The sequence below is a fragment of the Geotrypetes seraphini genome, chromosome 15, assembly GCF_902459505.1.
Source record: "Geotrypetes seraphini chromosome 15, aGeoSer1.1, whole genome shotgun sequence".
Lineage (NCBI taxonomy): Eukaryota > Metazoa > Chordata > Amphibia > Gymnophiona > Dermophiidae > Geotrypetes > Geotrypetes seraphini.
In genome coordinates, this window is record NC_047098.1 from 39,010,024 (window position 1) to 39,023,220 (window position 13,197).

General features: G+C 47.3%; 1 protein-coding gene across 3 annotated transcripts in view; it reads left to right on the forward strand.

The window, feature by feature from the left end:
- The window catches only part of NLE1 (notchless homolog 1), a 42,105-nt gene extending 29,851 nt beyond the window's left edge, over positions 1–12,254 (forward strand). For all 3 annotated transcript variants that reach the window (XM_033922892.1, XM_033922893.1, XM_033922894.1), the window contains exons 11-13: positions 2,142–2,301; positions 10,200–10,270; positions 11,552–12,254. In XM_033922892.1, the coding sequence (XP_033778783.1) occupies positions 2,142–2,301; positions 10,200–10,270; positions 11,552–11,564 (244 nt within the window). In that variant the 3' untranslated portion in view covers positions 11,565–12,254. The remainder of the gene's footprint in view (positions 1–2,141; positions 2,302–10,199; positions 10,271–11,551) is intronic.
- The last annotated feature ends 943 nt before the right edge of the window (positions 12,255–13,197 follow it).

The window sequence follows — 13,197 nt, forward strand, 5'->3', positions numbered from 1 at the left end:
TCTACTGCCCGTGATTCCCTCTGCCGTGTCACTGATGATGTCATCAGGGACGCAGCAGAGGAAATCAGGTCGGTAGGCCGCGAAGCAGCGTATTTAGAGTGCTGCGGACGCTGCTGGAGCCGGGAGGTTTGTGGTCGTCTTGCGGTGGGAGGGTCAGATGGGAGGGTCAATAGGGGTTCGAGTGTGCCGGGGGGGAGGGGGGGCCACGATGATGAACACGACGCTGCTGCCTAAAGCAGCATACCGGCGGGCCAAGGGAGACTTTTTTTCACGCAGCAGGGAGGGACAGGAAGCGAACACCTGTTCCTTTGTCCCCGCGCACAGCTTCGGGACACTGTCCCTGAAAACAGGACATTTTGGCATCCCAAAGCTGTGGGGGGGGGGGGACAACGGGACAGGGGATCTAAAAACGGGATGGTCCCGTTTAAAATGGGACGTATGGTCACCTTACCTATAACCCAACTCATATAATTGAATAGTTCCTTCCATAACTGTTGCACCATAGGACAACTCCAGAAGCAGTGGTGAAAAGAATTCTCCCTTTGACATTTAATACATATTGGGGATGACAAATCTTCCTGCTTTAAACATTTGAGATTATGTGAAGTATGCTCTATGTAATATATGAAATTGGCTTTCTCAAAGATCAGCACTATAGATTAATTGGGGTATTCCCTTAATAGTAGACAATAAATCCCAATCTCCCAAATTCTATTTCCCAGCACATTTTTCTTCTCATCAGGTCTTTCCTTTCCTCTTGTGTGGTTAAGGCTCTATGGATTCCTGAAATGAGCACCTTATCTGAAATAGAATTGAAGAACCCCCTCAGTTGTTCTCCCAAGTGATTTTTAATTGTTTCAGGATCCACAGACTGCAAATTGGTTTGCATGCTGTCAAGTGAAACACTATTTCCCCATCTCACTCCCAGTTTCTTCCTTAACATGATGCTGAATTTAATTAATTCTTTGAATAATTGTATCCTTTACTATTGTTTTAATGGAGTTCCTTTTTTTTTTTTTTTGTTGCTTCCTTTTTTAATCTGATTGTAAACTATTTTGACTTGCTTCCAAATAAGGTAGTGTAGTAAATTTTAAACAATATCCCTCTTCATCCTGTGTATCTGCCACCGCCTTCCCCTGTGAAGCAGGGTGAAGAAAAGGACTAGGGATGTCTGGGGCCTACTAGCTATATTTATGTCTCTTTACCGTTCGAAGTAAATCGTCTTTTTAATAGCACGGCTTCTGCTGTCCACCCAGAGTTTTCTGTTAGCCATTGAAAAGCCGCCTGTTTACGGCTTTCAATAACTGACTGACTTCACGGAAGCCCAATATACTGGTTTAATTAATATATATTTTATTAATAATCAACAGGTTACAAGAACAAATCTTTACAGCATATGGAGCTGACAGATAGTATGCCTCAAGCGCTTGAGTATACCTAGATGTCTGTCTCCTTTCATAATCACAAAGTCTATCTCTTATACAATTCTTGACAGCTTGAGGCCACGTTGGCACATATCATATTGTTAGTTATTATTGGTCACTTACAAATGTCATTACATTTATCAGTTTATTAATTGGTTCATAATATCTGTGTCATACCATACGCGTGTCCTGTTTACTAAAATAACTATCTATTTCCATCAAATGTAATTTTAATATCAACTCAACAATTTCAAGCAAAGTGTCTGGTAAGAATCCGCCCATTTCAGGATATATTTCTGTATTCTTGTATTTTTGTATTCTTGGTCAAGACATGTCCTCATCCTTCTTAGGTTCACTTCCCTGTTCGTATGGCATTACAGCAGATGTGACATTAGTTGCCATGTAAAAAAATAAGTTTTGTTTCACTCGCTCATTTTTAGCATAAGTTTCGCTTGGCTTGCTGATTTCAGCAAGCATAGATTGTGCAAAGGCTTGACAGTTTTAGTCAGAGCATTCTCAGCCATCTTAGGCCTTTAGTTGTGTTTATTGGCCTAATATGTTAGGGGATTTCAGGTGGGGGCTCTTCACCTGTCACCTGTACAGGAATCTCTCTCTCGCTCCTCCCCCTCCCTTCTCACCATCGTGCAGGAGAAAAAGAACCTAGCTGGGATTTAGTTTTGGTGGTGCCTTTGACTTTGTCCTTCCTTCTGTCCTCAGATACCTGGCATCCTTGCGAGGTCATGTCTCTGCTGTCTATCAGATATCCTGGTCTGCAGACAGCCGCCTGTTGGTGAGTGGGAGCAGTGACAGCACGCTGAAAGTGTGGGATATGAAAAGCAGGAAGCTGGCAATTGACCTTCCTGGTCATGCAGATAAGGTAACCTCTCCACTATTTCTTACCATTTTCTGTTTTTACCTGCCTCTGAGTGAATCACTTTCTCTCGGGAAGGTTGATACAATAGCACTCGTAAAGAAAAAAACAGGATTTCTCCTTATTGAAATGCACTGCTTTTTAAATATACAATTAAGAACTACAGAAAAACAAAAGGTTTAAAACCAGCTACTTAGCAAGGAAAATATTATTTATTTAATTTGTTTTCTATCCAGTCCTCCCCAGAGAGCTCAGGACGGGTTACAGGTTAACATACATAATGTACAGTTCCAATACTTGGAACTTCTGTTGAGCCGTACCATACCTTTAACTCTGACGGAATTTCTTTTGGATAAATATGAAGCCTTTTGACTCCCCCCTGGGGTGGGGCAGCTATTTTTGCGGAAGGCAGGGCTGGTGGCTAAGAAAATTATTTTGAGTGAATGGGTGTTGGATCGTTCTCCCTCTTATTGGGTCTGGCGTAATCGATTACATGCTTTGATGTTGCTTGAGAAGGGTCAGGTGCGTGCCTCTTTCCATCAATCTAAGTTCTTTTTGCAGGTTTGGGGTCCTTATATATATATATATTCCTTGTCTCCTAGAGCCCGTAGTCTGATCTTAATACTCTAAAAGTCTGATCTGCCTTGAGCGGTGGGGGGTTAGCAACACCGGGATTGCCGTGCCTACTGATCTGGATCTCCTGGCTATTCCTCTTGCTGTTTTTTCTTTTCTTTATGTTGTTTATGGTTGTGTTTGAGTTTTGGTTTGACGTGTTGATGCTCTTTGTGGGTTGGGGGGATTAGGGGGGGAGGTCTTGCATCATGTCTCTCGGGGCCCATCAGAGTCCAGGGCCCTGACTTCTTTGCTGGTGCGGGTGGTTGTAGGCACCGGGAGGCGAGCGGAGAGGAGAGAGGAGCAGCGTGGGCGAGGGCAGGCAGGTCGGAAGGCAGGCGGACAGCGTGGGGTAGCGGCGAGAGGAAGCTCCGCCCACCCCCCAGCGTCACAGCAGCGTCGGAAAGCCCAGACTCCCCCTTAAAAGGGAGGAAAAGGCTGAGCCTGGGAAGCTTAGTTTCTTCTTTTTTTCTTTCTGTAGCTAGCTGGTGCGGGTGGTTGTAGGCACCGGGAGGCGAGCGGAGAGGAGAGAGGAGCAGCGTGGGCGAGGGCAGGCAGGTCGGAAGGCAGGCGGACAGCGTGGGGTAGCGGCGAGAGGAAGCTCCGCCCACCCCCCAGCGTCACAGCAGCGTCGGAAAGCCCAGACTCCCCCTTAAAAGGGGGCGAGCCAACGGCGCGCGGCCGTTCGGCGCGCGGCGAAGGCGAGCGGCAAAGGCGCTCGCCTTAGCGAGAGCGCCTTTGCGAAGGAGCCTTGCGAGGGAACCAGAAACGCCAAGTAATTCACTTTTCTCTTTTCTCATTTCTCCTTTCTATTTTCTCTCTCTTACCCACAGCAGGAGCACACCAGCACTTCACGAGAGCAATGGAGGACCCAGGAACCCAGAGGTACTTTCCAGTATACTGCACAGAGTGTAATATGTACGACTACCTCCCCTTGGGAAGGCGGGAGTACATATGCAGTCGGTGTCAGGAACTGGAAAGCCTGAGGATGGAGGTCGGCAGATTGAGGGTCAAGGTCCAGGAACTCGAGGGACTGGAGGGACTGAGAAACACAGAGGAGACGAACTGGTCAACCAAGGACACAGACGGAGCAGACCCCATGGTGGACCAGGTGAGGGACCTCGAGAGATTCATCGAGGAGGCCTATAGGAGGAAGGTGGAGGAACAGGACCATCAGCTGCACAGACATATGTTGGCAGACGAGACCCAGGATCCACAAGGCGACACCGGGGAAGGACCTAGCGGAGGAATCACGCAAGAGGAGGAGACCGTGACCCACCGGGACCCCGAGGGAGAGACACCACATTACACTGAGGACACAGACCTGAGACAGAGGAGGTTGCTGAGGAAAGGGAAGTCTGCTATTGTGGTGGGAGACTCGATCTTGAGAGAGGTAGATAGTCACGTAGCTGGAGGAAGGGAGGACCGGCTGGTGACTTGTCTCCCAGGGGCCAAGACACGAGATGTCACTGATAGGATCGAGAGGATCCTGGACGGAGCAGAGACAGAGGAGACTGCGGTGATAATCCACATCGGAACGAATGATGTGAGCCGGAGGAACTTCAGCATGGCTACACTGACTGACCAGTTCAGGGTCCTGGGACGAAAGCTGAAGCGGAGTACCCGGAGGATAGCATTCTCGGAGATCCTGCCTGTACCGAGAGCAGATGCAAAGAGGCAGGCAGACCTCCAGGCTGTGAATGCATGGTTGAGGAGATGGTGCCAGGAGGAGGGCTTCCACTTTGTGAGGAACTGGACGTCCTTCTGGGGAAAGAGCAAGCTCTTCCGGCGGGACGGCCTGCACCTGAGCACAGCGGGAACTAGACTACTGGCAGCCAATGTGAGGAAGGAGATTGAGAGGGCTTTAAACTGAGGAGAGGGGGAAAGCCGACAGCTGATCTGATGTTGACGCTTCGGACAACAGCATCCAGAACAGATGCTGAACGGGCTGACTGCAAGGAGGAAGTAGAGAGACCGGTGGATCTTATGATCAGACAGCGAGGGAAACATCAGGTAAAGGGAGCTTGCTGGGAAGAGACTATGGGGAATAGAGACACAGGGGGACTGGGTGGCACGAGGGCGAAAACTGAGGGCAATATAGGGGTGCCACAAGGCGAGGGGGATCAAACAGAGCCTCAAGGGATGATAGCCCAGGAGGAGACCGGTAGGGCTAGAAAACCCAGAGGAGAAGCTGGGGAGAGGGGTGGCGGAAATGTGGGGAAACCGAAAGCTGAGAGAGTAAAGGCTAAGGGCAAAGCAGAAGCACAGGGAACAGGAGAACTGCCCGAAATTCAAGGGGAGGCGGCCCAGGTAAATAAGGAGGTGGAGGAAAAACGACAGGACCTGCGGTGCTTATACGCCAATGCAAGAAGCCTCATGGCCAAGATGGGTGAACTAGAGGTCGTAGCCAAGGGGGAGGACCTGGATATAATTGGAATTACAGAAACATGGTGGACAGAGGAAAATCAATGGGATGTGGCGCTGCCAGGGTACAAGCTCTACAGGAGGGACAGGACCCACAAGAAGGGGGGAGGCATAGCACTATATATAAAGGACTCTATCTACTCGGTCGGGATGGATATGGCAAAGAAGGCAGAGGGGCTGGAATCGCTATGGGTCAAATTGCCGGGAAACAAGGGTACAGACATAAAACTGGGGCTGTACTATCGCCCACCTGGTACGCCGGAGGAAATCGGACACGACTTGGAAGCTGAACTGAGACAAGAATGCAGGACTGGAAGTGTAACAGTGATGGGGGACTTCAACTACCCGGGGATTGACTGGAGTACGGGTCACTCCAACTGCACTAAGGAAACAGGATTTGTAGAAGCTGTGAGGGACTGCTTCATGGAGCAACTAGTCAAGGAACCAACACGAGAGAGTGCTACTCTTGACCTCATCTTAAACGGATTAGGGGGGCCTGCAAGAGGGGTAGAAGTGGGAGGACCAATAGGCAACAGTGACCACAACGCGATCCGATTCACATTAGAAAGGGGGACACCCACAGTAAAGAGGACCGCAACAACTGCGCTCAACTTCAGGAAAGGGAACTATGTTGCTATGAGGGAAATGGTGGGGAGGAAGCTCAAAAACGTCCTTAAGATGGAGACTGTAGGAAGCGCCTGGACCCTATTCAGGGACACCCTGCAGGAAGCACAAAGAATGTACATCCCAAGTTTCAGGAAAGGTGGAAAGAACAAGCGGTCAAAGGACCCGGTTTGGATCTCAACAGAAGTAAAGAGGGCAATAAACGACAAGAAAGTGTCCTTCCGGAGATGGAAAAAGGACCCAACGGAGGAAAATCACCAGGAGCACAGGAAATGCCAAAAGGAATGCCACCGAGAGGTTAGAAAAGCAAAAGGGAAATATGAAGAGGGGCTGGCCAGGGAGGCGAAAAACTTCAAGGCATTCTTCAGTTACGTAAAGGGGAAGCGACCAGCGCGAGAGGAGGTGGGGCCGTTGGACGATGGGGATAGGAAGGGAGTGATCAAGGAGGATAAAGAGGTAGCTGAGAGGTTGAACACGTTCTTCTCGTCGGTTTTCACGAGAGAAGACACATCTAATATACCGGACTCAGAGGAGCTCATGAGTGGGGAACAGGCTGAAAAATTAGAACACATAGAGGTAAGTAAGGAGGATGTCCTCAAGCAGATAGACAGGTTAAAATGCGGCAAATCGCCGGGCCCGGATGGGATCCACCCAAGGGTTCTGAAAGAACTAAGACAAGAAATAGCGGGCACAATCCAGCATGTTTGCAACCTATCCTTGAAAACTGGAGAGGTACCAGAGGACTGGAAATTGGCGAATGTCACACCTATCTTCAAGAAGGGATCGAGGGGTGACCCCGGAAACTACAGGCCGGTGAGCCTGACTTCAATTATAGGGAAGATGGTGGAAGCTATGATCAAGGATGGTATTTGCGAGCATATCGAGAGATATGGCCTACTGAGAACAAGCCAGCATGGATTCTGTAAGGGAAGGTCATGCTTAACGAACCTTCTGCACTTCTTTGAGGGAATAAGCAGTCGGGTGGACAATGGGGAACCTATAGACATCATTTACCTTGATTTTCAAAAGGCTTTCGACAAGGTGCCACATGAAAGGCTGCTCAGGAAACTGTGGAACCACGGGGTGGGAGGGGATGTGCACAGATGGATCGAGCACTGGTTGTCGGGTAGACTGCAGAGGGTCGGAGTAAAGGGACAATACTCTGACTGGCGGGGAGTCACGAGCGGTGTGCCACAGGGATCGGTGCTGGGGCCGTTACTCTTCAACATATTTATCAATGACCTGGAAAAAGAGGCAAAGTGCGAGGTTATAAAATTTGCAGACGATACCAAACTGTGCGGCAGAGTTAGGTCTAGGGAGGAGTGTGAGGACCTGCAAAGGGACCTGGACAAGCTGGAAGACTGGGCAAACAAATGGCAAATGCGCTTTAACGTGGAAAAATGCAAGGTCATGCATATAGGTAAAAAGAACCCGCTGTTCAAATACAAATTGGGGGGGGCATTATTGGGAGACAGCAGTCTTGAGAGAGACTTGGGTGTGCTGGTAGATGCATCACTGAAGCCATCTGCACAGTGCGCAGCAGCCTCGAAAAAAGCCAACAGAATGCTGGGCATCATAAAGAGGGGCATAACAACCAGGACGCGGGAAGTCATCATGCCATTGTATAGAGCTATGGTGCGTCCACATCTGGAATACTGCGTTCAATATTGGTCGCCGTACCTCAAGAAGGACATGGCGGTGCTTGAGAGAGTCCAAAGGAGAGCAACGAAACTGGTAAGAGGGCTGGAACACTGCCCATATGCCGAGAGGTTGGATAGGCTGGGGCTCTTCTCTCTGGAAAAAAGGAGGCTCAGGGGAGATATGATAGAGACCTTCAAGATCATGAGGGGCATAGAGAGGGTGGATAGGGACAGATTCTTCAGGCTGAAGGGGTCAACAGGCACGAGGGGGCATTCGGAGAAACTGAAGGGAGATAGGTTCAGAACAAATGCAAGGAAGTTTTTCTTCACCCAAAGGGTCGTGGACACTTGGAATGCGCTACCGGAGGAAGTGATCAGGCAGAGTACGGTACAGGGATTCAAACAAGGATTGGACGGATTCCTGAGGGATAGGGGGATCGTGGGATACTGAGAGAGGTGCTGGGATGTAACACAGGTATAGAAAGCAAACCAAGTAATAAGTATAGAAATCCGACCAGGTCGTGCATGTGCAAGACCAGAGGGTTAGGACTTCGATGGGAAGATAAAACTCAATGGGAAACCAAGGTGGCAAGGGGGCCCCTTCTGGTGTCTCAGACAGGCCGTGACCTGTTCGGGCCGCCGCGGGAGCGGACTGCTGGGCAGGATGGACCTGAGGTCTGACCCAGCGGAGGCACTGCTTATGTTCTTATGTTCTTATGTTTTTGATTGGGTACTATTGGGGCCTCTCTCGTTCATTGGGTTTGGGCTACTTGCTCTTTCTTTGCATTCTACATTACTTGTTGATCTTTTCTTGTTATAGTTATTGGAGTGGGAGATTCTGGAGGATGTTGATATACCATTCTTGAACAGATATTGTACCTCATGCTGTTTGCCTTGTTCTTTCGTCAGTCTGTTCAATAAAAATTGTTTTCAAGTACATAATATACAGTTAACAGGATACAATATGCCATAGTTACAGTACAAGTTTTGGGGAGGTGTTTTTCTGGTACAAGTTTTTATCCTACCTCAACACATACTAAGGATCTAATACCAATATCTGTAATACTCAGTTTACAGTACAAGATTTTACAAAACAAGTTTTTGTCCTAAAGCGACACCTACCGAGGATCTTGGATCAATATACATTTCTTTGTAATTTATCGGTTCTGGGAGTTAGATTACAAGCTTTTGAAGCCTGTAGACATCAGCTAACTTTAGATATTGTGAAAGAGAAGAGATACTACTTTTTAAGGTGTAAGTGAATATGTTTTATATGTAGGTGAGTTTGTTTGGGTGGATTTAGAAAAAGGTCAAAGACTGGCGGTCTCAAGTCTGGACTGTAGGGAGCATGAGATAACACCTCCCAGCCGTATTCGCGTAGTTTTTCAATGACGAGTAGAGAGCTCCATCTTCCCCACGATCAAAAAGATTTTGACGAGCTCAATCAAAAATCAAACAAATGATGATTTTTGCTTATGATCATGAAGGCATCATGATCACAAAACAAAGTTCCATGTGGAAGAAGTGTCACAGCAGTGTATTATCGTGATTTTTTGAAAAAAATGCACAAAACCCAACCTCGGTTGCTCTTGGCTGGGCGACTCATTCTTCACGACAACGCTCGCCCGCATATAGGGAATGTTGTCATTGAAAAACTATAGAAATACAGCTGGGAGGTGTTATCTCATGCTCCCTACAGTCCAGACATGAGTCCACCAGACTTCGACCTTTTTCCAAAGTTGAAACAACCTATGCGTGGCATCGTTTTGCATCTCTGAAAGAGCTTTCTTCCGCCGGTACCCGAGCCATTCAGCAACTGAATTAAAACAGTGTCTTGCATGGAATAATGAAGCTTCACAGACGTTGGGACTCAGTCATTGCAAAGCATGGAGACTATATTGAAGGACTGTGTAAAGAAATACTTGGGGGAAAAAACCCAACATGAAAATTTTTTTCAAAAATAGTGTGCATTATTTATGAAATGACCTTCGTATTAAATCTTTCTTCCGTTGCACCTTTACCCTGTGTCTGCATATCGCGACCCCCTGTTCTTGAAGTCTCACCTTCCCATACTTGATGGATATCTTACAGACAGACTTAAATCTTCCCTCTTTCTCATTCCTTTGTTCCTCCCGTAAGTGCATTTTGAGTGCTTCAAGGTGTGGCTCACTGGTAGAACTGCTGCTTCTGCACCCAGAGGTTGTGAGGCCAAATCCCAGTCCTGCTCCTTGTGACCCTGGGCAAGTCACTTATTCCGCCAGTGCCCTCTGCTTTGAATGCCAAAGCCACAAAAAGGCGGTATACAAGTCTCCTTTCTGAAATTTGCGTTGCAGGCCCTTTATCAATTTAGTAATCTTTTTCTGAACATCCTTGAAAAGGTACAGCCATCATAACTGGGGAAAAAAGTGGAGTCTCGTTAATGACCCATGCTAAGGTTTCTTGCTGCTAATACCTCTACTTCTGAAATTAAGCATATTATTAACTTTCCCAGTTACTTGTTCCAGGGAGTGGTTACCTTCAGGTCATCTGTGATGATGCCTGCTAGGTTTTGGTTTTTTTTTTTCCTTAATTCCAGTTCTTGTCCTTAATGACTTTGTGTTGCAGGTGTTTGCTGTGGACTGGAGTCCTGACGGACAGCGAGTGGCAAGCGGGGGAAAAGACAAGTGTTTAAGAATGTAAGTGCAGCTGATAGGGAGGTGCAGCCCTTGACTGGTGCAAAATTCTTCGATGGCTACACACGTATACATGGTCAGTGGCCCGGGCCACATTCAGGGAAGGAGATGAGCAGTTCTTTCCCTTGCACAGCATGTCTAGAGTTGGCGTTACTTCGGAAGGCAGCTTATTGTTAGACTCCTCACCTTCAGCATAATTCTGTAGAGCCACTTTACATTTGCTCACAGGAAGGAATTCCTAGTAGAGTAAAAATTAAAACCTCCCTTTATCCAAAACCATTTTAAAAAAATCAGAAAAATGAAGGTACCGGCTTATCAAAAATTAGAAACACATGATTGGGAATGGAAGGGGAAATCTGAGCTGTATTAGTATAAATATTTATTTATTAGGATTTATTTACTGCCTTCCTAAAGAAATTCATCCATGGTGGTATACAGCAAGAATAAGTTGAACATAAGCAACGGACAAATATAGCAGTAAAAGTATTCAAATAATAGTAGATAGCGTGGCACAGTATGCTGCTTAGATTGTCAACATAATACATGATAAAACATCTTGAGAGACAACATGGGGTATAAGTGAAGGTAGAACACACAGACAGAGAAAGAGCTTAGACGATAAAGGGACTAATTTAAAGAACGTTGCATGTGGAGTCAAAAACGCATGTTACACGTTCAAAGACAGAAGAAGCTTCTGATTGTATCATTCGTACTACTGCAGTATTTCTCCTGTCCTGGCTATTGCCCTACTGGAAAATCTGTCTTCCCTGAGCCACTCCTCAATCAGTTCCTCTGCCGAGGCAACTTGGAGCAGTTGCACTAAAGGCCTGCAAATTACCGTAGGGAGACCCTCCTGCAGCACCCAGCACCTTTCCTGCTAACACATTAATGCATAAGCCCAATAAAGTGATTTCTTGGAAGGGTCTGAATGAGTGCTGTGCATCCTTGTAGCACTTGTCTGTAATTTGAATGGAAAGTGTTTTGTATTTCCCAGATGCTCAGCCTACAGCTCTGTGGATTGGGTAACAGTGTTGTTTCAGGCTGTGCTCTTTGCTGAATCAGCAGCCAGTCAGTAAGGGAGGGGGGAAATGTAAGACAGCGACATTCTATATTGGTTCCTCTCCCCTCCCCCATCTACCTGGCTTCTCCCTTCTCTTCTCACTGCTGCTGAAATACATTCCATCTGTAACACAACCAAGAACTTTATCTGTCAGAACTCTATAGCATTTGAAGCCGGAATGGAAGGGAAGAAGCCTGACATGAGTTTTCATTCATTCTTTGCAGATGGAGAAGATGAGAGCAACAAATGAACTGTTGTGAAATAAAGAAATCCTAAAAGCTGGTGCCCTGTCATTTGTCGCAGTCTGCTGCTGGGGGCATTCCATCTGAGAAACATGGGGCACCCACAGAGCTGGGCTTACAAATATCCCTGTCTTGCACCTTTTCTCTCAAGCAAACATGTTTATGTTTCTGTTTTATCCACTGGACTGGTGACAACTAGTAAGAAGAAGAAAAAGACAGACACCGCCCTCTTCTCTCCTTGCTGCTACTGTTCTACAAGCTTGAGGTGGAATTGCTGGGCATAGATTACCATTTGTCTTTTCTATTTGTAATTTTAGCTAATTGGTCATAAGAACCTGCCCAAACCCAGCCCTTAGTCATTTTAAGGACATTTGTAGGAACAATTTGAACACATGAGAGATTCTTGCAGTGGAGCCTGACAGAGCTGCCATGATTGTTCCCAGTCGTCCACATTCTGAGCCAATGCCTGAGGGCCCTGGTCACCCCACCCTCCCTTCCTTAGTCAGTTATTTGGAGATCCCTGAAGAGAATGTTGACTGTTTTGAGAGTTCAGGGTACAAATTCTCTTTTTTTAATTTATATTTTCCAGCAATTCACATTGAGCCTCTTGACACACAGTCATATTATACTGTATTATCATATAATCCATTAAAGCCCAACAAACCAAACCTCTGTAAACATATTATTCTTTAGCACTCTCCAGACCAGTAGAGGTTAACTTTACGATTGGGTATATATCTAATCATGACCAGCAGGTGGAGACTGAAAACAAAACTTTGGGACAGTATATCCTAGCCCCTCCTCTCTATTTCCCTCAGTCTTCTTTCAGTCTCCAGCAGGTGTTGAGTGATCTGTACCCATCTCCCTTGGTAGGGCTGTTGGAATTTGTTTAGAGGTTTATTGTCCCTGTTTTTAGCCGGACGGAGCTTGGACGGACTCTGTTTGGGGGTTCGTCCGACCTCGGGGGTGTCAAACCCGGCGGGTCACGAGCGGGGTCCCTCCCCCCACTTCCTCCACCTCCCCATATTTTTTTAGAGGAGCCTCAGCAGTAAGCCTTGCCCCCTAAATCAAGCAAGGCATATTGCTTCGAGAGCCTGTGGAGTCTGTTCTGTAAAAAAAAAAAAAAAAAAAAAAAAATCCTGAGGGGGTGCTGGTTTGGAGGGGTGTATCCCTTTAAGAAAACTGTATTTTACTGTATTTTTTCAACTAACCGGCACTTTTTTACAGCTAGGTCGCGTATGGAGCAATGAGCACTTCTAAAGGGAAAAAGTGCTCATTGTGCTCCAGACGCGAGGCACTCGCGGCCGGCCTGTGCAAGCGGTGTTCAGGCCGGTGCGGTGGAGGAGCTCCGTCGGCAGCGGCTGCAGGCGCCCAGAGCTCCCCGCCGATGGTGCCTCGCGAGTCGGCAGGGAACGGTGGAGAAGCCCGGTCTTCTCCGTCCGCCCACGGAGGGATTCCCCGAGCCGCCGACGGTCGGGTTTTAGAGGATTCCCTCTCAGCTGATATTTTGACAGCTGATGCCGGCTTGCCTGTTTTAGCGGCTGAGACTATTCAGGTCTCTCAGCCGCTGCAGGCTGTGGAGGGAGCTGTTTTGGCGGGAAAGACGCCATCTTCTCTGTCTGGCCCCT